We start from the raw sequence: 27,534 nt of genomic DNA, 5'->3' as shown, positions 1-27,534 counted from the left end.
GACCATGATTAAAGACCCCCACCATTTTCCCCTGCACGATCCAGATGCTTACTGGAAAAATTGGGCAGGATGGCTAATGCTATATCTGCTGCAGACCACTCCTTAAGGCATGTTTCAGTCAAAAAAAACAAATCCCAGGTATTATACTTAAGTAAATTATAAATATCCAGCGCATGTCTGGGTAAGGAGCGGCAGTTAATGAGCCAGGCAGAAAAGGATGGAAGAAAATTAGATGAAGGTCCAGCTTCAGGGCTCACACCAATAAGTAAAGCAAAACAACAGCCAGTGGAACTAAAGCCTTCATGCTCAGCCGGCATCCCAGGTTCAAAAGTGTGAGGATTACCAACAACCTTTTTCAAATTTAAAAGCTCCGCTTTAGAAAAGGTTCTACTTGAGGCAGTCTGGCTAGGCTTACTGGAAGCACAGCTCTTGCTGATTGTGATCAGGAGGCAGATGGGCTTGCTTAGGAAATTCACATAGTTTCTTGATTTAGCCCATTTAAAACACATAGAATGTTATATTGGCTCCCAAACCTGTCTTCACATGTCCAGATAGGTTAAAATATGGTTTGGTTAAAAAACAAACTGCTTCAAAGCAAGCAGTATATGTCAAAAAGTGCCGACATTAAACAAAAAAAAAAAGTAAGCCTCATCATTAAAATACTGGGGGCCTCATCAACAAAGCTAAGTTACACTTTTGAGTAAGTTTACACTTTGTAGTAAGTTTACAATTATTGGTATTTAGAAACTCGGAGTGTAAACATACTACGAAAGTGTAACTTACATGGCTCCATCCCCAGAGTGAAGCAAGCGGCTTACTCTTGTGTGGGAGGTTGACGTCCTCAACTAAAACACTCACTGACCGTCCCTAAACCCCTCTTCCTCCTACATTATTCCATCCCCTTTAGTAGTAAGGCTGCCCCTTCTCCCACTTTACTGTGTTCCTCCCACATTTACAACAAAAATGTATAATTGCATGCGCGGAGACTCTGCACAGGCAAAACTTACATTTTGTAGTACTACAAAGTGTGGTTTGAGAAGCAAGCCTTAAATCTGGAGGGAAACTCCGTCAATGAAAGTTAGCAGAAATAATCCATTGAACGTTTACTTATAACCAGCCTCGATCTTTTGAACATTAAAAAATAACGAAATGCAACAACGCATGATGCTATATCAAAAATCATGTAAACAAATTTCTTAATGTCGTCATGTACATAGATGATAAACAAGCACTCAGTAAACGATCTCATACTTCGACCATTGTAAATTCCTATAACCATTGTCAAGGACAACCTTACTTAGGACCAAGTTTCCTGATGCAACTAGAATTAAAGATGATGAACTATCTATTTGGAATATTTCCTACAACGGATTCCGTGCTGTCATGGATCGTATATGGCGGCAACAAATGATAACCTGTGTAACTAAAAGCATAAGTTAACTCTGCACATTCTATGTTTCTGTCCTACTGTTTGTAACTATCACAAGAGACTGATCGGCCACTTTGTTTAAATTGTTTTTGCAGCTCAAGTTTTTTGGGCAAGGTGGTTAAAAAAATTCTATGACAGAAAACTGAACAACCTCAAGACATCCTCAGCAACAATTTTCTTATGCACAATTTCACAAACTGGTACACATCTATTTTTGTCTGATGATATGTAACCATGAATCAATACTGATTCTCAACAACACTGGCATTCGAGGATAGAAATATGTTCAATTCATTGGAATATCAAACATAAGCCACAACTTACAGATAAAATTGAAAGAATCTTTGATACAATATACCTGATTGGCCAGTTGCACCTGCTCCTGAAGATTTTTAATTATTTCTTCCTCAGTAAATAATTCATTGCCCAATCCTGCAGAATCAGGTATTGACTCCAATTGCCTCTCAACAGCGTCTCGTAACTGCTGGTGCAAGCTATAAAGACAAGTAAAGGTAAGCAACCCAACAAACTGTATTGTACCTAAAAAAAAAACACACACCACATTTGTCTCAAAATAAAGGAATAATTTATTGATAGGTTTAATATTACTCATTACAAATGGTCTTTTAATGCTTTGGAGAGACATTTTCTGGATAAAGCGGTATTAAGAGGCCTGCAATATTGCTACTTGCTGTAATACCCCACGCATAATTACCTTGCTGGTTTCCAGAGACAAAAGCTTCAGGTCAAACATTGAGAAAGCCTAGAATTACAGGTCTACATGCGAAAATCTGAGCAGCATCACAGATTTCTGCATGTAATTCTGTATTCCACAGGGAGGTATTGAGGGTTAATTCATAATCCCCTGGAAATGAAACAAGCATGAATCACAGATAGCCCTTTATCAGTAGTACTTGGTTTGTTATTAACTTCCAGCAATTACCAGGGCACAGGTAATGTGAGGCCTTATTGACGTTCGTTTACAATGATAACGTATTCAGAAATAGTTAGCAGACTCATTTGCAATATTTGCTGCTCATCTGCAAACATCACTGTGAGTTCTACATCGCTGATATCCATTGCAATAACAGTGAAGGCAACAAAAGGCTAGCCTTCAGATACTAAAATGGCAAATGACCCAGAAACTGTACAGCCGATAAATATCACCAATTCCTCCTGAAATTGAGCCTGCAAGCAACTGTAATGGATAAAAGGGAAAGAGTAAGAACTACCTTGAAGAGATAAATGTAAGTATGTACTATTGAGTCCATGTTGTTCATTAGTTTTGAAAGTAATCAACGAAGAGCATGGACATGTCTACTGACATATGATGGATTTCTTATGGAGACATTAAGATTCAGTAACAGCATGGAATCATGAGACCTAAAGCACAAGTTATTTACAATCGGTAATGATATATCTGTAAGAAACATTAGTTAGTCATAGATTCCTTACTTTAGAATTACACCCAGGCGTCAGACTGGATCCGGAAAGTTTTTTCATCAGCAGTACCTCTGCGTGTCGGAAGGTGGCATCGGACGGTGCTTGCCGGGATGACGTCGGGGCAGCTACATAGACGCAGTCCTCGCGCACTGTCAGTTCTGTACACGACTTTCCGCGCCAGAAACGCAGAGCCAGGCAAGACACTGATCATTGTTGCACAAAACTAGGACCCTAAAAGGATGTCCTTAACCCTACAAATATGTTCGCAGAACGGGGAGGATAGGTGGGGCGGTAAGGAATCTATAACTAACTAATGTTTCTTACAGATATATTGTTACCAAAGGTAAGTAACTTGTGCATCTGAAAGAAACACGTTAGTTACAGATTCCTTACCTTAGAATAGACACCCCAGCAATACCAACCCCGGTGGCGGTTCTGCAAACCAAGATCACACCAGAAAGTCCTGTAGAACAGAACGGCCAAAGAAGCCGTCTTCTCTGTGCAGGCAATAGTGTTTGGTGAACGTGTGCGGCGATGCCCACGTGGCTGCCTGACAGATGTCATTCAGAGGCACTCCCCTTCCGAAGGCAGTACTGGTTGCCGTCGTTCTGGTGGAGTGAGCGCGTAGCCTGACCGGAGGCTCCTTTTTAGCTAGAGAGTAACAAGCATTAATACACAACACAACCAATCGAGAAATGGTGCTTTTGTGTACGGCCCGACCCTTCTTTGCACCCACGTAACCAACAAAAAGATGATCTTCCACCCGGAAGTGTTTTGTGCAATCCAGATAGAAGGAGAGCGCATGTTTTGGGTCCAGACTGTGGAGCCTCTCTTCCTCCTTTGAAGGAGGTGGAAAGAAGGTGGGCAAAGTAATGGTCTGCCCGATGTGAAAGGCAGTGACCACCTTAGGAAGGAAGGATGGACGGGTCCGGATGAACAGAAAGGAAAGGAGGTTTTGAAGAAAGAGCCAGGAGCGAACTCATTCTTCTAGCAGAGGTGGTGGCTACCCGGAAAGCAGTTTTAACAGTCAGAAGGTGTAAAGGAAAGTTGAGCAGTGGCTCAAAGGGAGCACACAGAAGATAGGTTAGCGCAAGGTTCAAGTCCCACTGAGGCATAACGAAGGGGAATAGAGGAAACAGATGTGTTAAGCCATTGAGGAAAGGGTTAACTACCGGGACTTGAAAAGAGAAGGCTGATCTGGCAACTGAAGGAAGGCAGAGATGGCTGAAAGATAGCACTTGCTAGTGCCTAGAGCAGAGCCTGCTGGGCTAAAGAGAGAAGAAATAAGAGTACTTCAGAAAGAGTCGCAGAAAGAGGATCCACAGCCTTTGCTGTGCACCATGCCATGAATTTGTTCCACCTGCAGGCGTATACTGTCTTTGTGGAGGGACGCCTGGCTGCCAAGATTACATCACAGACTTCGGAAAGGCAGATCAAAAGAGGCCAACTGCCACAGCTGAATCTCCATGCAAGGGGGTGGAGAATGGACAGGTTCGGTTGGAGGACCGTCCCCGGCTGCGGCGACAGAAGATCCTCCCGAAGAGGCATTTGACCGGAGGATCGATGTCCATGTTGAGCAGCTCGGGATACCAGACTCTTCGTGCCCAATCCGGAGTCACAAGAATGACTTGGGCCCGGTCGCGCCTGATTCTCTTTAGCACTCTGGGCAGAAGTGGTATAGGTGGAAAGGCGTACAACAGACAGAAACTCCACTCGTGATGAAAAGCGCCACCGAGCAAGTGCCGCCTTGGAAATGCCAATGCGCAGAATTGCTTACATTGCGCATTCTCTTCGGTGGAGAATAGATCTAACCAAGGCTCTCCCCACTGTTGAAAGAGACCTTGCACCACCTCCGAGCGGGACGCCATTCGTGATCCATCATGCACCTGCGGTTGAGTTTGTTGGCCATGGCGTTAAGAGAACCTGCCAGGTGTTGAACCACCAAGGAAATGCCTTGATGTTCCAGCCATGTCCAGAGGCAGAGGGCCTCCTGACATAGGGTCCATGGCCCCACTCCTCCTTGTTTGTTGCAGTACCACAAGGCAGTGGTGTTGTCCGTGAACACCTGCACTACTCTTCCCTGGACAGAGGGAAGGAATGCCTTCAGTGCAATATATATCGCCTGGAGCTCCAGAAGGTTGATATGAAGCCTGGACTCCGCCAGAGACCAGAGGCCTCTGATCTCCACCTTTCCCATGTAGCCGCCCATCCGGAAGGGAAGCATCTGTCTCCACAGTGTGGTCTGGTTGGGGAAGGGAGAGGGATCTGCTATTGACCCAATCCTCATTTGTAAGCCATCACTGCAGTTGTCGAGCAGTGCCCTCACTGATCTGGATGCAATCGGACAGATTCCCCATATGCTGCGCCCACTGGAACTTCAGGTCCCACTGCAGAGCCAGCATATGCCACCTGGCATGATCAAGCAGCAGGATGCAGGAGCCCATGAGGCCCAGAAGCCTCTGGGTCATTCTGACCGAAACCCGGGACGGAAGCTGAAAGATTGGAATCATAGCCAGAATATCCCGGACTCGCTGTTCGGGAGGATAGATGCGAAACTACATCGTGTCCAGATCCGCTCCGATGAAGAGGAGCTTCTGAGAGGGAATCAGGTGTGACTTCGTACATTGATGGAGAACCCCAGCATGTGCAGGAGGTCGGCAGTAGTCTGGAGGTGGGAGACGATTGCCTGGGGCGAGCTCACCTTCAACAGCCAGTCGTCGAGATAGGGGAAGACTGAAACCCCTGATCTGCGCAGATGAGCTGCGACCACTGCCATCACCTTCGTGAACACCCATGGGGCACTGGTAAGGCCAAAGGGGAGCACGGTAAACTGAAAGTCCTCGTGGCCTACCACGAACCGCAGATAACGCCGGTGGGTCGGCAGGACGAGGATGTGAAAATAAGCATCCTGCAAGTCCAATGCTACCATCCAGTCTTGCGGGTCGAGGGTAGACAAGACCTGAGCAAGCATCAACATTCTGAACTTCTCCCTCCAGAGGAAGCGATTGACATCCCAGAGGCCCAAGATAGGATGCAGGCCCTTGTCCTTCTTCGGAACCAGAAAGTAGTGGGAGTAACAACCACGGCCTACTACTAGGACAGGTACGCGGTTGATGGCTCCCTTGGCAAAAGAGCTGTAACTTCCTGCTGGAGAAGGGCCAGGTGATCCTCTGACATGCGGTGGGATTGCGGTGGCATGGCTGCAGGGTTCAGTCTTGAACTGGAGGGAGTAGCCCCTTCGGACTATTTATTAAAACCCACCTTTCTGAAGTGATGGTGCGCCACGGGGGAAGGTGATGGCAAATCCTGCCGCTCACTGGAGTTTGATGTGCCCGAAAGAATGGACTAGGAGGGTTTGGAGGCTGCTCCAGAGGAGGGGGTTGGTGGACTGGCCCGCCCGCTGGCCCCCGGAACCTCGCCAGTTGTTTCCACATCACCGGCCACGCGAAGGCTGGGTAACTTGCTGAGGCATGTGGTCCTTGGTGGGACATGGCGGGCACCCCTTCCGTAGCCACGAAAGGGGTGAAAAGCAGACTCCACCGGACGGGAGGAAAAGCCCAAGGACTTGGCCGTAGCCTGTGAGTCCTTGAAACGCTCTAGGGGATTGTCTGCTTTGTCACCAAAAGGGAGATGCGCATCAAAGGGCATGTCCATCAGGGTGCTCTGGACATCCCCTGAAAAGCCAGTGGACCTCATCCAAGCATAGCGGCGAAGCGCTACCGACGTTGAAATGGTCCTGCCCAGAAAGTTGGCGGTGACCAGCCCACAACGGATCATAAACTTTACTGCATTTCTCCCGGCGGCGACAGCCTTGGAGAGCACTGCCCGGGCCTCCTCCGGACAATGAGGCAGCACTCAGTGTGGGATACCACAGTATCCCACACTAAGTGCGAATAACAGCCCAAGAGACATCCAGTGTTTATGGACCCTAGTCCTAAGCTGGCGGAAGAGAACATTTTCTGGCAAAGATTGTCCAGCTTCTTGGATTTCCTTTCTGGTGGAGGGTAGTGAAGGTGCTTTTGGAGGTGGAGGCTTGGACCTTGGGGTGTTGGGAAAGGAAAGTGGGGTCGCCCGGAGCCGAGTAGTGGCATCAGGCCTGATCACCCTGTCCACGGGAGCCCCCGTGTTGGGCCTGGATCACGTACCCAAAAGAAAGTCTGTGAGGGCCTCATTAAATGGCAACAGGGGCTCTGAAGAGCTCGCCGCCGGTTGAAGCACCTCAGTCAGGAGGTTAGTTCTGACCGCCAACGTAGGAAGATCGAGGTTGAGAGCCTCGGCCGCCCTACGCAACACCACAGCGTAGGACGCTCCCTCCTCCATAGCCATGGTTGGAGGAGACAACATGCCAAAGTCGGGTGAAGTGTCAAGACCTCTGGCATCCCCCAGTTCCTCTCTCCAGTCCTGTTCAGTATCTAGCTGGTCAGTTAAAGGGTCACCTGACCCCTCCCAGTTCTCCTCACCCTCTTCTGGCTGCCAGTCGAGCTGAAAATGGCCAGGGACAAAAGTACCCATCAGCGCCGGATCAGGTGTCGGCCGAAGCCGGTCCGGCTCCGTGTCCACGTCGGGATAGAGGCCGGGGTCGACGCCGGCCGGGAAACCGACTGACGCTAAACGCAGTAGTGGTGCCGGAGGAAGCGGCGCCTGGTTGACCTCATTACATCTCACGGCTTCCTCTGGCACCACTACCGCGTTCAGCTGGCCTAAGTCCAAGAGGGCCCTGTGACGCCGTGGCCGGAGCTGCTGGCAGCAAAGACCTAGGCCCCCAAACCGAGTCCAAAGGGGCCTAAAGGCGTGCCGGTGGGGTCGGTCCGCCCAAAGATGGCATTCATTGCCTCGTCGAACGTACAAAGCTGGGCGGGGGTCGCTCTGGGTCCCTGGAAGGGAGGGAAGCTCGCTCCGCGAGGGGCACCAACCATGGGCCTCGTCGGATCAGCCGACTGACGAGGAGAAGTCGAAGAGTGACAATGCTTCATCGCCTTCTTCTTATGCTTTGACTTACCTGACCTGAATGTAAAGACTTCGAAGACTTGTCGGAATGGCGATGGCTCCGCAACCGGTCCCTCGACCGGGACCTTGAACTGCACGAGCCGACTATCTGGGTTTAAGCAGCTTTCAGGACCGCTCCCGCAAAGCCTTCAGCGTCAACAACTGACAGCTGGAGCACGACTTGGGGTAGTGGTCGCGCTCCAGGCAAAAGAGGCACACATGGTGCGGACCCGTCACCGACATCAGCCGGGTACAGGAACCGCAGGCCTTAAAACCTGGCATCCCTCATGCACCTGCTCAGAGTCGAAGACTCGAAACAAGAAGTCGACAAAAGTCGAGAAAAACGTAGTTAAAAAATGACTGCGGTACCGCTATTCCCTTATCTGCACTGGCTGGGGCGAAAAAAGAAAGAACTAACGTCAGCACGCGAGGGCGGCGCCTATGTAGCTGTCGCGACGTCAGCCCAGCGACCACAACGCCGATGACCGACGCGGAGCCTACCAACGCCACCTTCCGACGCGCAGAGGTACTGCTGGTGAAAAAACTTTCCGAATCCAGTCTGAGGCCTGGGGGTAATTCTAAGGTAAGGAATCTATAACTAACATGTTTCTTTCAGATAGGTCTATCAATAAATAAATATTTGGGTACATAAGACCTATTCAGCAGACCACTACAGTGATGTTCTTATACCACTCACACTTCAAAACAGGAGCCAAGGGGGCATGGCCAAGATGGCTGAGTAGATGGACGCTTGTTGTCAGACCAAAACCCGTGCCATGGAGATTAGTGGGGCTGCTTACACCCCCATGGAGAGTAATGAGACAAACGTATATGTGTGCCATGCCCATGTTTTGAGGAGTGGGCGGCGCGGTAATGGGAGTCATGTTAGGCCTCTGCTGGGCTAGGTGAGGCCCCCGTTGAAGAGCCGTGGAGAGGATTCAGCTGGAGCCCCCGAGTGTCAAAGAAAGTGGCCATGGAATTGATGTATAATTCTTCATTGTTGTGGGAAGAAAAAAAACTCACTACTACGGTTAAATATGGCGTCTGCAACTTGGCGCCTCAGTTACAGTCAAGCCGTCTTTTGAGTTCCACAAACGAGAGCAGCATACAGGAATTTATCCCCTGAAGAAGGGCGGAGCGTCTGCCTGAAATGCATTTGGGCCATCACTAATGCGCTCAAAGCACTACGGATAATGGTAAATGGATTTATATAAATCATGTAAACCGCTCATGAAGTTAATGAGCATAAACCATCGCATATCACGTTCAATATTATATTGACTGCAATCTTGGATTATTTTGGATTATTTGAGCAAGCGTGCCACTTTTGGACCTCCAGTGCACATTGAGGGTCACTTCCCAGTGGCGAAGTGCAAATATAGTTATTTTCACACGCCCAGGTTTAGGGGATGATACCTCAGTGCACGCCCTCGAACTTGATTAATAATTGAATCACACTTATATACCTTGAATATGACAGAGTGTGTGATTCAATGAGTTTTGATGAAAAAAAAAGTAACACATTTGAACAAAGTGTCCAGCTTAACCCCTTCGATGCTCATGTCAGAACGGTTCCGTCATAAGCCCCGGTGGGTGTGTGCACATGAAGAAACTGTTCCGTCACAGCACCGACCAATGGGGGAAGCCCCGGAGCTCCCCCCATGGGCAGCCCATCTCACCCCCCCCCCCCAAACAGGGTTGGCTGAGCTGAGGAAGTGTTTCCGCTGTCACCCAGAGGAAGGAAGCAATTTGCTTCCAGGTGTGTGGAGAAGGAGGTAGGTGTATCCTGCTCTGGGAATAGGGGGGGGGGGAGTATCTGGGCACAGAGGCATTGGAGGAGAGGAAAGAGTTTTTCCCCCACTAGGCACCAGGGATGTTTTGTTTAGGAAATTGAAGCGACCTCTTGAGCAAGGGTCGCTTCCTATGAGGTCATTTTCTGTTGGCCGTTTTTATCCCCCCTCACCCCCCGGGGACAGATTGGGACAATTTAATGGCCTTTCTGCCCCCCCTTGGGCATGGGGTAGAAAACCCACTAGCACCTAGTAAAAAATGAAGCGACCCCTTGGGCAAGTGATTTTCCAAAGAGGGGCATTTTGTATCAGCTATTGTCTGTCTCCCCCCCCTCTGGTGAGGCAGATCGGGCCTATTTCAAAGTTCATTTCATCTAGCCACTAGCTCATCAGTAAAATCAGTAAAATATGCAACGAGTTCAGGCTGAACTCGTTGCATATTTTACTGATGATGTGTATTTTAAACGGACAAAGATAAATAAAGAACATTTTTCTACTTATATTTTTTTGGACTTCTATTTTGGTGCGCCCCAATGAGCATTGAAAAAATTGTTTAACTGATCTGGAGAGCACAGCGACGCCAAACAGCAGCTGGTGTCGGGGTTGGCAGCACAGAGAAAAATATATTCAAATATTGACTTATTGGAACTGGAGTTTAGGTGCGGCAATTTAAGGTCCGCTGCTGCTTTTTCGTACAAACATATACGATATCTGACTGCTGATTGAATCACTCTGATATTACCGGGGTGTCGCTGTAATCATCAGAGTGGGAATGTCATGAAGACCAGAATAGATGGAGGGACCAGTAGTCGGGCTTCATAATAGGTGTGTTTGTCTACCCCTAAGTAGATGTATGTTTTCATTCTCTGCGGTTGACACATTCAGTTGTGCTGACTGGTTCAACGGTTGCTTTGCCTTACCAAGTTCTAGTTGCAAATTGTTATTATTGTATTAATCTTGCCAGACATGTAAATAACATGGAAATCAGATGTTGAACTTGTCATGAAAGAACTTTAAGATACAAATACATATAAAAAGTGACACACTGTGAAAATGGCTCAATGGCCAGATTTGCATCAACTTTCACTATTTCTTAATACGCGTGCAGATTTGCAGTATTACCCATTAATCCTTAGTGCATTTCAGATGTACCCAATTGCTCAGCAATCCTTTGTTCATGTTCATATTCGTCCCATTCATCAGTAACCCTTAGCACATGTTCAGATTTGCATATTTACTCAGTCTTATTAGGAAGCCTGTTAGAGCCTCGCCCTCCCATGCCAGGGAGTGTCATTCACTCGCTCTTGGAAAAGTGCTCACCCTAACACTCCACACAGAGACGCGGTGATTTTTTCCTGACAGAGGAGAGAAGTTGCAGTGATAGTGGTATGTGTAGAATCTCTGCAGTTCCACCTCCTGGGTATGCTCACACGAGCATCCATAAGGTGCTGCTTGAAGGGACACTCGTGAGTATGTGAGAATTCTTTCAGACACGGGGTTGTTTCTGAAAATAATCAACTCATCTTTCTAAAAATAAGCATTTTATATTTAGATCCACTGAATATAAAAATGCTTTTTTTAATCTGTGAAATGCTTCCTACTTGAAAGAGGTTTTGAAATGTATATGCATAGTCATTCTAAAAGTGTTCAACATTCTTTTTAGCCTGGTGTAGCAAAGACCAACATCTGCCCTGGACATTTTGGGAAAAATTAGATTGTGTCGTTTAAAAAATAAAAATACACCTTCACTGGAACATAAAAATGTAGTTCATTTGTCCGAAAAGAAACTCAAGTCTAGACTCAGCTATTCGCACATAGTTATATACATCAACATGCGGAGACATGGAAACACCCATTTATGCAGAAACAGATACAAAGCCTCAAAAAAACAGTGACACACACACCTAATACAAACATACATAGCCACACACAAACACATACACACAAAGATATGGACATACACAATCAAACACTAACCAACAAAAAGAGGTAGACTCACAGTAACTCTACCAAAATGCTTGCAAACAATTACTTTTTGGTACAGAGCTTGAGCTAAAAAGTATATAATTAAACTCTATTTTTAAAGAACAAATTCTGAGGTCGAGACCCACCCCCCTTCTCGCACACAGGCGTGCTCACACAGGCCAAGTTTCAGCGTCACATTACTTTCAAAGTTCACCAGCCGCCACTGACCCTTGGGTAAGGGTTGCCTCAATGGGATGGGGCATCGGTTATTTACTTTCGGCTGTTTTACTGTCCCCCTTGGTGGCAGATTGGCCATTTAGGTAGTGACATAGCATGTTCTAATAATAATAATAATACTTACTGTGTGATTACTTAATACCATTACAATTTTCCTTTTGGAATTTAAAAAAGACGTACTGTTTTTATGTACAGAAGAACACGCTTTAAAAGACTCAGATTAATACTTGGACAATCTAAAATAGGAGGGTGGGAATAAAATATCCTAATGTTAATTAATTGCCTATTACGTTCAGAAACTGGGGTGTCGGGTGAGTTGAAGCGTCGCTCTCTTTTGTAATTTGGAGAGGAAAAGCTAAACAAATGTTTTCAAAAAGCTGTCTAAAGAAATGTAAACAGTTAATATTAAGTAAAAGGCAATGTTCCAATGGACGGTACTGAGTGATCAAAAGTTTGTGGGTTGAGCCTGAGGTGGTGTAACAGCGCAGCCAGGTTGAGGGAGATTTGCAGCCCTGGTTTTTCGAAACAATTTGGCTGCTCTGTTAACAGATTTAGTGAACCGAATGTTCAGCTTCGTATTGTCTGAGTTCAAGGCAGCAATTATGGCTTGTCGACATGTACAACTCCGAGTTATTCCATTCATCCCGCAGTAGGGACCTTCTGTCAATGAGCAGGGTGAGACATGCGCAGGCTATGTGCTCCATTACTTCGGAGTGAAAGCCACACTCCCTGCATTTGGTACTAGTACTGGAGTGGCGCCATTCGGGCAGGTTCTTTAAAAAAAAGGCAATTCTCCCATCCTTAGGGCCATAAACTTTAGCTTCCAAAAAAGTGCAAACGTGCTTCATAGCTAAGATGATTCGACCCCCGGTTTAAAATCAGAAATTACCGCCCAGGCATGTTTCCTTCAGGACAGTGTTGCCCTATCGGAATGGAAGGACCACAGCTGGATGCCTCTCTTGATGACTGCTTTTAGCGCCGGCTGAGATGGATTTGTTCCCTAATATTCCTTGACAGGCAGTGGTCCAGATGATGCTGATGTTTATGGCTGGATTGACAGTTCGATATTTTATTCCAAAGTCTGGCCTATAGGCTGCCCTCCTGGGTGTTGCGCAATCTGTTACAGAGCTTTAGAAACGCACCTGCCTCTACGCCGTGGTGGTCTAATAAGCCTAGTTCAAGTCTGACTTGGGCTGGCGATACAGACCTTTGCAGGCGAAAAGCTAGTTTGAAGATTTTGATGGATAATTTATTTAATAAAATACTTATTGCGCCATTCATGATCTCATGTCCATATGAAAAGGAGTTGGTAATCTTTGCCTTCATCACCTTTAGCATTGTAGATGGACTTGGGCCGAGTAGTTGTTTCAAACGTTTCGCGGAGGCAACCTCAAGTGACAGAGCTTTGGCCCTTAGTGCCGCTTTCTGCTTTACAAAAGAGCCTCTGGTGTCAAGAAAAATTCCCAAGTATTTGTAGTGGGATACTGATTCGATCTTTTTGTTATTAAAGAGCCACCCTCCACTCTGCCGCTTTTGCTTCGCAAAAGAAATAGTTTTTGTATCCTGTTATAATGTTAACTGTTTTACTTCTCATTTTTATTCTAGTTCAAGGCTTTTGCTCTTTTGACTGATGTTCCAGGTTGTGGTTTCATTACTGGTAATTCAGCAGTTTGTGTAATTGCATGTGTTTGGTAAGAAAACATCTTTTGTACTATTTACTCTAAATGAGCATCATTTCCCTGCATGCACATCTTGTTGTAAATGGTAAAATGATAGCAGTATGTTTAGCTTCTGTTTTATTGTGTGTGAAAATATTTTTGCATTTGTGCTCGATGTGTACTTTGTTGTCTTGTGAGTAATTTTTTTTGTTTTTTCTTTCTAGTGGGATATCATCGGTTGTTGCTGTGTCTCTGCAGAGTAGGTAATGGTGAGTTTAGCTGTCTCTGGCAAGTAAGTTGTATTATTTTTGAGTATATAGATCTTTGTAATAAAGCCACACTTTATTCCTTACTTTGCACAGTGTTGGTTGTTGACTTGTTTGTAAAGTCTCCTTTCTTAGTAAGGATTATGGCTAGCCGCAGGATGACTGCTCAGTAGGTTGTTGGTATACTTTTTGAGTCTTCCTCTGACCATGATTATGAGACTGACTCTGCATCTGAAGCAGAGTATGGAGTGGAAGATTTTGACAGGGAATTTTCTGTCCGAGAGGAATCATCAGATAATAAAGCGACTCTCAGTGCAGATGAAGTGCCTGTTTTCAAGGAGGACATTAATGTGCCGATAGTGCAGCAAGAGGTATCTGGACTGCGGCCTGGAGCTGCCAGGCTTCCCATTGGCAGAGCGATCCTTTGGGTTGCTCCAGACATGGGGCAGCTACATTGCCTGACTTTATTGGAGTCCCAGAAAGTAGAGTAGATACTGAAAACCTCTTGCCTATAAAAAAAAATCAGTATTTTATGGATGATGTATAATTGGAGATTGTTGAGCTGACTAACTTGTATGCTGAACGGTATTTGAGGGACAACAGTGCCAGACGTAGGCCAGTGGACTCCTACACATCTGAGAGAGTTGAAGAGGTTCTTGGCTTTAAATTTTTTGATGGTCTTAATAAGGAAGCCATTGATCTCTTCATATTGGTCTACTAGTCCTTTGATGGCAACAGCTACATCTCCGGAAATCATGAGTCCTGATCGGTATTTGCTTCTGCTTCTGATGCTGCATTTTGTCGATAATGGCTTAGCATTGCCACAGGATCACCCTGATTGTGACAGTCTTTTTAAGATTTGGCCTGTCCTTGATAACTTTGTAGATCGATTTTCTGAGATCTATGCTCCAGGGAAAGAAATATCTGTGAATGAGTCTTTGGTCTTGTTCAAGGGCCGCTTGATTTTTAGGCAGTATATTCCTAGCTAGAGGGCACACTATGGAATTAGGATGTATGTTCTGTGTGACAGTAGGACTGCATATGTCTCTAATTTCAGGGAAAACTGGTAGGGATTATAGGATTGACCTCCCTGGCTGTCCGTCCACTTTCAGAGTGAGTGAGAAAATTGTGTGGGAATTATACCATTTATACGAAGATACCTTCTACACTGGTGTGCAGTTGTTCAGGGAATTGGTCATAGTGGAAACTCTTGCTTGCAGCACAATCCATTCCAACTGTAAAGGCTTTCCAAAAGAACTTGTTAGTCAAAAGCTTGAGCAAGGACAGTGCTGACTACCATCCATGATGAAAGTTCTTCACCTGTGACTGTTTGGGGTCAGGTTGCTGAAGTGCGCAAACCTGTGTGCATTTTAGATTATAATAGGCACATGGGTGGTGTTGATAGAGTAGATCAGAGGTTGGAACCTTACACTGCTCTTCGTAACACTTACTTTTGGTATACAAAGTTGGCTATCCATCTTTCTACTGACCATCTTTTATTGCATTTGGTGTGTTCAAGGATGACTTTTGCTCAGTTTAAGGAGTTTGTGATAGGCAGCCTTGTTGTAGTAGAACAGGCAAGTGTTCCTTGAGTTGGAGTGGTGGAGAATGTGGCCAGACTGAAAGATCACCACTTTGCTGATCACATTCCCCCCACGCCCACAAAAGACTGTCCCAGTAGGAGATTTACAGTCTGTTGGCAAAGAGGTACGCAGAAGGAGACTCGTATGTGCTGCCCCGAGTGTCCTTCTAAACCTGCGCTGTGTGTGCCTGCTTGTTTTAGAATGGTACCAGAGGCAAAAGATTTTTGGGGAGCATCCATGAGTGTTAAAGTGAACTGCCGGCCTGTATTGTTTTATATTTTTTGTTCAGTTTCAAGGTTGGCATTAGTGAGATGTATTTAGTTTCAGCTTTTGTGTTTGCAGTTTTGTATCTACTTACAATTTATTTGTGTTTTCGTTTGTGTGTATAAACAAAACAAAAAAAAATGTGATGCCAGTGTGCGTGGATTGGCGCTTGGCTGGCGGCGTGTGCGAAATGTCATTTGGCTGGTGGTGTGTGTGGAATGGCATTTGGCTGGTGGTGTGTGTTGAATGGCCCTTAGCTGGAGGTATGAGTGGACTGGCGTTTAGCTGGCTGTGTGCGTGGACTGGCGCTTGGCTGGCAGTGTGTGTGGACTGGCCATTGGCTGGCGGTGTGCATGGACTGGCACTTGACTGGCGATGTGTGTGGATTGGCCCATTGCTGGTGGTGTGGGTGGACTGGCACTTGTCAGGCAGTGTATTTGGACTGTCTCTTGGTTGGCGGTGTGTGTGGACTGGCGCTTGGCTCGTGGTGTGCATGAACTGGCGTTTGGCTGGCAGTGTGCGCGGACTGGGGCTTGGGTGGCAGTTTGGTGGGCTGGCGCTTGACTGGCAATGTGTGGGAGGCAAGATGGCGGCCGTGACACAGGCTGTGTAAGCAGCTTATCCCCTCGCTCCAAGTGCTTCTGGAGGAAAACCTGCAGTGGCTCGCTTTTTGGCGGTTACACTGCTTGACATTTTAGTGGAATTATTAAGCGATTATGTCAGAGCCGTTTCCAGCTATCTGAGTCTTTTGTCTACGCTAACCGGTGATATTGATTCCCGTGCGGGACCGCACAGGTCAGGAGAGCCTGCTGATTAAAGGTTGATCAAAGTCACACGAACTTACCGAAGCACCCGACCTGAATGCTGATAAATGTGTTTCGTGCTCGACGGTGCGCTCCGTTTTGGTGTTTTCAGCTGTTTTTGCTGCCACTGCGGAATACTATGGTCCGAGGTCGCGGAGGCTCCGGCACAAAGAAAATGCCACCAAAGAACCAGACCCAGACCGCTACTACCCGAAGCAATAAAACTAAAGCGGATGCGTGTGAAAACGCAGAGGATACTGATAATGCCAGTGGGAACACTGAAGGTGAGAGCTCCGCTATCAGTGTTAAGCTAAAGCCAGCGAGGGAGGTTAATGGTGGTCAGAAGGGTGGCGCACCTGTATCAAACTCTACTGCACCGGTTTCTGTAAGCTCTTCGAAGCAAACTCTTATCTCTCTTACACTTTCTGCAATGTTTGAAAAACAAACCGTGAAAAAAAGAATTGAAGTTGTACCTTCCGAAGGGGTTGTGGTAAATCCCGGGCTCCCTGTACCGGATTCAGAGTCGAAGCGCAGAGGCATTATGGGAGATAAAGTCTTCGGACAGATACAAGAGCAGACTCAAGTGCTACAAGCTCCTCAAGACTCTAATGCTGCCACAATGTCTGACATTATTCTTGAATCTGCACCTTTGGGTTCCCAGGAAGCCCTTGAAAACTTTTACTTTTTATCGGACCTCTCCTCAGATGAAAGCACAAACGTTAGTAAAGATTGGGCTGAATACTGCAATTAAAGTAGCTCTATTGAAGCTGAAATCGAAGGAGAACTTAACTCTAATATTAATTCACCTAACTCAAGTGCATCTATGGTTAGGAAACGTAAAAAAAGGGGATCTCAGCGCCATGCTGGCACAGACTCTGAACCCCGTGTAGAGGGAACTGCGGGTTCGTCGCAAGAGGGGTACGCCCCCAGAAAATTGAGAGAAGCTGACAAGATGACTAACAGTTCAGAACCCGTAGCTCAAGGGCACGATATCACCAATAACAACGAGATTACTCTAACCACTATTTATAACACTATGATGAGCCACCGTGCCGAAAGTAAGGCAGAAAATGTACGCACTCAGGCAACCTGTTCTAAAGTAAAGAACACAGTCCGACGAGCCACCAAACTTTGCGCTGAAACAGCAGACAGAGTGACAGAAACTGAGGCAAGAATTTCAGCTCTGGAGGATTTGACCGTAGCGCAGAAGCAAGAACTTGAGAATGTCAAAGCCCAGAAAGATGATGTTATGTATAAATTGGCAGGTCTGGAAAACCAGTCCCGAAGACATAACCTACGTTTTCTCGGTATACCTGAGAAAAAGGAGGGGTCAGATGTAAGAATGTTTATTGTTGAGTTACTAAACGAGGCCTTCCCTGACCTGGTATCCTGGGACTGGTCTAAAGAAGTGCAGAGAGCACACAGATTTCCGTTTGTTACAAGGAAACAACGTCAAACGACGACAGAATATCCTAGGGCGATACTAGTTTCCTTTAATAACTTACTTGCTAGGGAAGAAATTTACGCATTAGCCAGACCTGACAAAAAAGCGGAAGCCAAGAACTGCGAATTTTTCGTGAGACCAGACTTTTGTCAAGCTACGGTATCCCAGCGTTGGCATCTGCGTCAACTTATTCCAGACTTTCAGAAAAAAGGGGCTACTGTCTTCTTGCAAAACCCAGCCAAATTGAAAATATTGTTTAAAGGGGAGACCAAATTTTTTCAATCTGAATTGAAAGCTAAGGAATACTTAGAATCATTATGAATCTGTCATTGGACAAGGATAAGTGACATGAATAACAAGAAAACGGAGATGATCTGCTCTCCCTTTCTTTTATTTTCTCTTCTCCTTATCGTTAGTATAAATGTTTCGGCCTCTTCTTTCCTTCTTCTTTTCTTTTTTCTTTGTCTGGCTAGGCTGTTCTTCCGGGATACTTGTGGGCGGGAGGACACGGCACTCCATTTTCATCAGGAACTGGCTGTTCCTGAGCCTCATATGGTGGGGAGGGTGGGGGGAGGGTTCCAGGTGGGGTGGGGGTGGGTGGCACAAGGGTGGTGGTGGGGGTGTAAGGCAGAGGCAGTTGCCAGTGCACATATAGCATATATGGCTTCTCTTATGATTTTTCTGCATGAATCTACAGAAAAGAATACAATTGTGTTAATTTTATATCCGTATCTAGACTTGGGTTTACTTCAAAATGGATAAGAAGATTAAAATATGCACAATGAATGTCAATGGCCTGAATTACGTCAAAAAAGTAGGGGTTTTATCCAGATTAATTCAGTTGCTTCGCCTCGATATCTTATGTATACAAGAAACCCATATTTCTTGGGATAAACGTAATACATTAAAGAATTTGGGTCTTGAACTTTTAGTGTGCTCAAAGCAAACTGGGATTAAAAGAGGGGCCGCAATTTGTATGAAACCAGGGGCTGGTAAATGTCTTAAAACACTTGCTGATATGATAATTGGGGCAGATGGGCGTTGGCTGAAATTATTGTCGAAGGTTATAAATTCACTATCTGCTGTTTATACGGTCCTAACATAGATGATAATGAAGTATTTAATACGGTTAATGCAGAACTGGCGGCTTTTTGTCAACCCATAATATTATGTGGGGATTTAAATGTTCATGTTGATTCTAATTGTAATATCAGGACTACTAGGAAGTATATAGGTCATAAATACAGGACATATAGTGCGTTAGGAGAACTGGTACTAGCAAATGGGCTGAATGACGTATGGTATAATTCACAACCCACTGACCCTGGCCACACCGTTTTTTCGATCCCTCACAAGAAGTTCGTTCGTTTAGATTATTTTTTCATTTCATCTTGTTTGTTGGAAAAAGCGAATATTGAATTGCTACCTCAACTGGTTTCGGACCATAACCCTCTTATACTTGAACTATTATTCTCCTTTAATAGTGTCAACCAGAACAGTCAATGGTCTTTTCAAAGGAGTTTGCTGCTCGATGAAAGCTATCTCCGCTACATGGCTGAAATTATTAAAGATTATTTTGATCGCAATAATGACACAGCCTCAGTTCAAGTTGTTTGGGACACCTTTAAATCTATAGTCAGGGGCGAAACTATCAGCTATTCTAATTTTCAGCATAAAAAGATGCAAGCTGAATTTAAGAATAAAACTGAAAGTTAAGAACGCAGAAGTAAAATTAGCAATCAGTGTTAAACATGGTCAAAGTGCTGAGGAGACGCAACGACTTTTGACTATTGAACGAGCTTCGGTATATTCTCATTTGGCCGATCAGGTTGCGCTTAAATATAAACAATATAAAGCGGAAGGCTATGAATTAAGTGAACAAACAGGAAAAATATTGGCACAAAGGCTAAGACAGAAGGCCATATCGAATGATATTCCGAAAATTAAAGATCTGGAGGGAATATTGCAAGAATCCTAAACAAGCGTATTGAATGCATTCAGAGATTTTTACAAAGTACTATATAATAAAGTCACCAATTAAATTAATGATGATAAAAACCCTATGGATTATCTGAATAACATCGATAATATTCAGTTAACTGAAATTGAAAGCAATGTGTTAGCCGCTCCTATAACCTGGGAGGAGTTTGAATTAGCTATACTTAGCCTGGCCCCAGGTAAAGCTATGGGGCCAGATCAAATTCCTTTAGAATTCTATCGTACTTTCAGGAATATGCTTAAATCAGAACTACTTAAGATATTTCATCAAGCTTTCCTAGGATTTCACCTGACTCATGGTCCCTGGCCACCATCGTAGTATTTAAAAAAAAAAGGGAAAAACGCTGACGAGTTAGGGTCTTATCGACCAATATCTCTCATAACAGCAAAATCTTTTCTAAAATAATGGCCAATAAACTAAACGATTTAATGCCAGTTTTAGTCTCAAAGATTCAACATGGTTTTATAAAGAAAAGGGACACTACGGATCACATTAGACGTATAATTATTCTTTTGGATTGGGCGCAGGCCACAGGATCCCCAGTCGGCGTCATTCTGTTAGACGCAGAAAAAGCTTTTGAGAGAGTCGACAGGGGTTTCCTGTGGTCTGTCCTTACATGGAGGGTGTTTCCTTAGAATATATTACGGCCATCCAGGCGTTATACACCAGACCTAAGGCAGTTATTCGAACAGGAACTGATACATCTACATCTTTCCCAATTACTAGGGGAACAAGACAGGGGTGCCCCTGCTCTCCTCTTTTATTCGCGCTATATATCAAGCCATATCTAAATACTCTAATAAAAGAAACTGGAATTCCCCCTGTTGTGCTGCATCAGCTGGAATATAAAATACTTGCATACACGGACAACGTGGCAATTGTCACCACTGATGTTGCTTTATCTCTACCCAAAATCACAGAATTGGCCAACAAATTTGGTGAATTATCAAGTTATAAATTAAATATTGCGAAAACACAGATTCGCCTGTAGGCAGACCAGAAGATGTCATATTGGCTTCCACTGCCACATATCTCGGTATTACAATTTCTGCCAAAGTGGAGGATATTGTTGGGCTTAATACGTATTCTTTATTAGCGACCACGAACAGTACACTTGAAAGATTAAACAATTTACATTTATCTTTGTGGGGACACACTAACGTAATTAAAATGATTATCTTTCCTAAATTTCTTTATGTTTTTCGCACCATTCCTCTTCTTTTTTCTTCCGCTTTTTTTAGTAAATTAGACCGAATTATCTCTAGGTTCTTATGGGGATATCAGAGAACTAGGAGGTCCTTAAATGGTGTACTCTTCCGAAATTAAGAGGAGGTCTGGGGGTCCCGAATTTCCGTTTATAATATTGGGCAATTACTCTTAGACTAATGGGCACTCTATTTTACTCCAAGATTTCAATTTAGATATAGCCACGTCACCATCAATTTATGAAATGCTTCTGGGAAAAGAAGCCCGACAATGTCTTGTTAGATTTTCAGAACCAAGCTACTACAAAAAAACTAAATTTAAAATTATGATTTCAGCACAACAGGTATGGAAACAAATCAATAGGAAATTTCATTTTTTATCCACATTTAATTTTTATACACCCCTTCTGAAGAATCCACTTTTGCCCAAAAAATTTCCGTGATGATTAGATGGAATAACCTTAGGATCTGCTCTCTTTGGTCGATGTATCTGGATGATCAATTTGTATCATTCACTGAGCTTCAGAAAAAGTACAGTATTAACAAAGCCGACTTTTTCAAATTCTTACAGATACGTAGTTTTCTGGAGTCAAAAAACGTATTATTCACCGAATCTATGAATAAAATAGATATTTTAGAAAGCATTAAGAAAAAAGTACGAATTGGGATACTGTACCATATGATGTTAGACAAAATTCCGGATGACCTTGAAGCTTTTACAGATAAATGGCAAAGAAGTCTAGGGATCGACAGAATCGATATATCAAGATCTCTAGAGATGGGTTTTAAGGTGTTATTTAACGGATCACTTAAGAGTCAGCACTATATGTCTATTTTTGATCTGTACTATACACCTTCTAAATTGTTGAAATGGAAAGCTTTGAAGGGTACTAACTGTAATCGTTGTGGTTTTCTGGCTGCTAACTTAACCCATATGCTTTTTTCCTGTCCTAAGTTACCCCAATTTGTCACCAAAGTACAAGAATTTTTAAATATTATTTTGGAATCGACTGTTGTTCTATCACCTGATTTGGTAATATTTGGAATTCAAACTGATCAAATAGAAAGGATGATTGAAGAAGAAGGTTTTATCTTTATTGCTATGTCTGCATTTCGCTTCTGTATCACCTCACGATGGTTAGATGCTGACACACCAATGTTCCATGACTGGCAATCTAAATTATTAAGTGTTTATCGATTAGAAAATGCAGTTTATAAACTTAAGGGTCGGGAAAAAAGATTTTTGGTAAAAAATGATGGTTACCTATTACAAATTGGATATAATCAGGTTGCTTAGACACTAATTATTGTTATCTTTCTCCTTTATTTGTGATTTATCTATGAATTGTTGATTGGCAATATACGTAATACTTTTGTTTGTATCTTTTACTGTGCAACTTTCCTCTGCCATAAAATCAATAAAAAAAAAAAATTTAAAAAAATGACTGGCAGTGTGTGTGGAATGGCGCTTGGCTGGCAGTGTGTGAGTAGTGACTTTCTGCTAGTCACTACACACACTGGTAGCCAAACGCCAGTCCACACAATCTGTCAGCAGGTTTGGTTGCTGTGTCAGGCATGTGGGCATATGACAGTGATGGGCCCTTGAATGGCGATGTCTGCTGATGAGAGTGTTGTAATGTGCTGGACCTGCGGCTGGCGATGTGAATGGTTTTGTGTGCGTCACACGTATGAAAGGCGTATGAATGACCTGTAATAATGTTGGTGCCTTGTTGTGGTTTACCGTTTCACGAGCTCAGAGTCACTGGTTATGTTTTTTGTTCTTTCAATTATTAACAGTGCATTTCATTTTTATGAAATCGCTTGTTAATAGGATTTTATACATTGAACCATCACTCACCCTTGTGCCAAATCCAATCAGTATGTTTGTGTACTTGAGGAACGGAGAACTTTCCTGCCAAGGTGTACATTCCCTCTAGGGAAAATCTACCAACCCCAGATATTTTAAGTAAACTAAACACTCAGGGGAGTACATTGTGGTTGTCGATCTTGTTACTTTACCCACAATGTCCCAGCAAACCTCTAAAGTCAACTTTTCCTTGTATTACTGTGCCATAACTTTTCAGATTTAGAAAGAAACCACAAATTTCCTACCACCCAGCGTTCCCCCTGGTCTCCCAATAAAAATGGTACCTCACTTATGTTGGTGAGCCAAGGGCCCACGGCAGGGAAGTGCCCAAAAAGTATTGTGGAGACATCAAAATTATCTATCACAAAACAATGTGGTGTTGCAAGGTGGTCACCTGCGCTTTTGGTCCCGGGCGCGGCGGCCATCTGGGGAAACCTACTTAACCCATACATTTCTAAAAACAAGCATTTGCAATGCAATAGGTCCCGCATTATTAAAGTTTGAGCTATTGGTGTTGCATTATTTAGCAATGCCAGTAGCTCAAACTTTAATAATGCGAGACCTATTGCATTATTACTTTACCTCTGCATTTGCAAAACCAATAGGGAAGGTTTTAATGTGATAAATTACATCCCTGCAAGCAACATATTAAGACAGCTATTGTGAATGTAAGTTGGCAGATTAAAGCCTGACCTATGGGCTTTGCCAATAGTATAGAGTGCGAACATATCGCACAGTGCCTAGACCTTAATTTTCCAGACTCAATGAGTCTTGCATAGCAAATAGCAGAATGAGAACTGCCTTGTACGAGCTAAATGACATTCTACGATTCCTTGAAAAAAGCGTGTTGGAAAGCCTGACCTCTGACATGCCTTCCTGCAACAGGCCAGCTCTCTAGCAAGCCGGGCGCTTTTGTTCCCGGGCAGGAAACCGTGTTCTTTCATAACAGGAACAGCACCTTTCCCCTCTATTCAAGAATTCATAGGCTTTCCTCTCTCACCCGTGAGCCTGCAGAATTATCGCAGGGTGACACAAAGATAAAGAAACAAGTAAAACAAGAGGCACTGAAAGTAAAAAGCGATCGCTATTGTAAAAAAAAAAAAAAGAAAAAACGCCCCCGATTCCAGGGTCCGTTTTCAAACCCCGGACAAAATGATTCTCGCCTGCGAGAGCAGTGCCCCGCGCTGCAACGCAGGGTGCGACCCCTAACTAGAAAGCCTGGGAAATCCAGGAAGGTATGGCTTGTTTGGATCCCCTAACGTTTTCCTACCGAGAATCCCCAGTAAACCTCAAATTTACCTGCAAAAATCAAATGTTTCTCACATTTCTGTGTGGGAAAGTTGTGGTATTACCAGGGTGACACAAATCTCCTACCACCCAGCATTTCCCTATGTCTCTTGATCAAAATGGTACCTCCCTTGGGTGGTCCGGCCAAGAACCCGCGGCAGGAAAGGGCCCAAAACGTATTGTGGAGACATCAAAATTATCTATCACAAAACAACCTGGTTTTGCAAGGTGCGCATCTGCGTTTTTGGTCCCTGGCTTTACTGCCCTCTGGGGAAACCTACCATACCCACATATTTCTGAAAACTAGACACCCTGGGAAGTCCAGGAAGGTATGGTTTGCATGGATCCCCCAATGTTTTACTACCCAGAATCCCCTGCAAACCTCAAATTCAGCTAAAAAAACAAATTATCCTTACATTTCTGTGTGGTATCACCGCGCCGGCACAAATGTCCGACCACTCAGCGTCCCACTTTGTCTGCTGATAAAAATGATACATCATTTGTGTGGGTGTCCAATGCAGAGTTACCCTAAAAAGGCATATATAAAAAAATAGTGCTTAGAGTTCGGAGTGCTATCCCCTCAATCTCTATGTTCTGGCCCTTCCCAGTCGCAGGCCCTTGGCCCACCCACACAAGTGAGGTATCATTTTTATCACAAGGTATTCTGGGTAACAGAACCTGGTGTGAGCCATCCTGGATTCCCCTGGGTGTCTAGTTACCAAAATGTACAGGTTTGCTAGGTTTCAGTAGGTGCCAGCTGAGCTAGGGTCCAAAGTACACAGCTAGGCACATTGCAAAAAAAAAAAGGGTCCGGTTACACTAGAAAAATGTGATGTGCCACATTGCATTTTGGGCTGTATACTGTTGCGGGCCCTAGGCCTACCCACACAAGTGAGGTACCATTTTTATAAGGAGACTTGAGAGAATGCTGGGTGGGTGGATTCCAGAACTTTCCATCACAGAAAAGTGATGTAAATGTGTTTTGGGGACAATATTTGAGGTTTGCAAGGGATTCTGGGTAACAGAACCTGGTGAGAGCCACACAAATCATTCCATCCTGGATTCCCTTCGGTGTCTAGTTTACAACAAGCATTTACAATGCAACGGTCTCGCCTTTGCAAAAGTTAGAGCTATTAGCATTGTAAATGACAAATTTTTTATTTACGTGTTGGTTTTGAAAATAGATAAATAAATGGCACTGTCATTTACAATGCCAATAGCTTAATCTCTTGCAAATGTGCGACTTATTGCATTTGCAATCCAATAGGTTGCATATTTACGCGAGTTGGAGCTATTGACATTGCAAATAACGCGTTTTATTTGTTTCAAAAACACACACACACACACACACAGCCACACACACACAGAGCCACACACACACAGCCACAGACAGCCACATACACACACAGAGTCACATACACACACACACACAGAGCCACACACACACATACGCACACACACACACAGAGCCACACACACAGAGCCACACACACAGAGCCACACACACAGAGCCAGACACACGCACACAACACCAATCCACCACCTTTCTTTCACGGTGACTGTTGCACTCTAATTTTCTGGTGAAGGGCTCTCTCAAACAGTGATCTTGCCACGTTTAACTTTTTTTCCAGAAATGAGTAAAGTTTAAGCAATTCTGTTTGTAAGAAGGTTGCTTTTTAGTTTTGCTTTTATTAGTGCCTGCTAAATGTTTTTGGTGCTCTTCTTTTTGGCTTTTTTCAGTTGTGTCAGGTTGCTTTGGAAGAGGTTTGGCCAACAAATGTCTGCTGAAGTGAGCATGTGCTCCTCAGTGTTCACAGCCCCAGACCACCATGCTGTGGATGTCTCTTGTGTGGTGGGACTCTTATTCTGTGTGATAAGAGGTAGTAGTACATTTGTGTGCTCTGCTTCCTCTATTAGAACAAGTTACGATTGTGCAATGCAACAAGACTTGTCAGGTCCATCTTTTTTAATGTATCCAACACAGATTGTCGTCCCTCTCGGTTGGCAGGGTTATTTCAATTTCTTGTGCAAGTCGCTAAAGCTGACCAAGAGAGATATCAGATTATTTGTTTGAAGTCCATGTCAGCTTCTTGAAATATTTTATTAAGTCATTTTCGCTCAAAGTACGTGAATGTAGTTAAGTGTGGAGCCTGAAGTCTGGGCCACTGCGTGAGCGGTGGTTGTGAAATTCCTTGGCTGATAACGGAGATGTTCTATCCACTATAGAAAATCAATATTTAAAGGTTGGGTACACCAGGTCTCAAAAGATGCTGCTTTCTTCATCCATCTCATGGTGTGGATGCTCCATCCACACCATGAGATGGACGAAAGTCCTCAAACATCCTCTGGAGAACGCAAACAGCTGTTTCCTCCCGAGGTCATTTGGAGGTGCAGATATTCTACACTCCGCGGTAAAATCTCATAACACGTCCTTGGAAGGGCCGGGGCATTGCCGGTGGGCAGGGGCGCAGAGATGACCGTGGGGTTGAAATCACATCCCACGCACGTATGCTGCTGAAATGAGCTTTTTAGATGTCCACAAAATATACTATTTTCGGAGGCTTGCTAATGCAATGGGCATGAGGCAAATCAAATCCGTGAAGATCAAATTAACATTGTGTTACAGAGCAGTAAATAACTTTTGAGGTTTCCCCACCAACATCTCATCGCAGGCTCACCCACGATGCAATGACTACAGCCGTCATCTACGTACAACAAATGCGTCTCGTGCTTTTTGGGGGTGATCGCATGCTGTCTCTGCGCCCTTTCTACTTAGTGTCAACGCTGCTCCGACAAAACGAATATTATATTCCCAGATTCAACACAAGACAGTACTGTGTGATCTTGGGAAAATCACTTTTCTCTTTGTCCCATAGGCATTTATCCGCTATAAACTGAAGGCGTTCTTAAGGACCTGACCGTTCTGAAGTGCTATTAAGAACATCGCCAATTGCGAATGAAACTGTATAATACAGCTGGCTCAGGTCACCCTCCATGCGCGACTCGGGTCTCTGTAGCAGCCGCTGCTCAGCATGCAGTTGTCGCTAGAGGGCGGCAGCCGCGCACAGCCGCCGCCGGGGTCAGGCACTTCAGGCTGCCGGGCAGACACAGCCAGCAGACACTAGATTCCCGGGGACACGCTTCCCGGCTACAAGGTTCACAGGAGTATTGTGGATCAAACTTAGAAAAGTTGCAGTTACCCGCTTTAGAGTATTTCATGCACGTTCAGTTTTGTGGGGAAATGGGATCGCTTAAAAAGCACCGATATTCAACAATGCGCACTAAATCAAAACAAGGATTCAGGCAGC

At 44.5% G+C, this 27,534-nt stretch overlaps 1 protein-coding gene across 1 annotated transcript in view; it reads right to left on the bottom strand.

Annotated features, from left to right (window-relative positions):
- The window catches only part of SCLT1 (sodium channel and clathrin linker 1), a 511,633-nt gene that overhangs the window by 366,821 nt on the left and 117,278 nt on the right, over nt 1-27,534 (bottom strand). Inside the window, exon 5 of the mRNA XM_086962162.1 lies at nt 1,788-1,923. Coding sequence (XP_086818288.1) covers nt 1,788-1,923 — 136 coding nt within the window. The remainder of the gene's footprint in view (nt 1-1,787; nt 1,924-27,534) is intronic.

Source organism: Lissotriton vulgaris, chromosome 3_1, assembly GCF_964263255.1.
Source record: "Lissotriton vulgaris chromosome 3_1, aLisVul1.2, whole genome shotgun sequence".
NCBI classification, from domain to species: domain Eukaryota; kingdom Metazoa; phylum Chordata; class Amphibia; order Caudata; family Salamandridae; genus Lissotriton; species Lissotriton vulgaris.
This window is presented reverse-complemented; position numbering and strand designations above follow the sequence as displayed.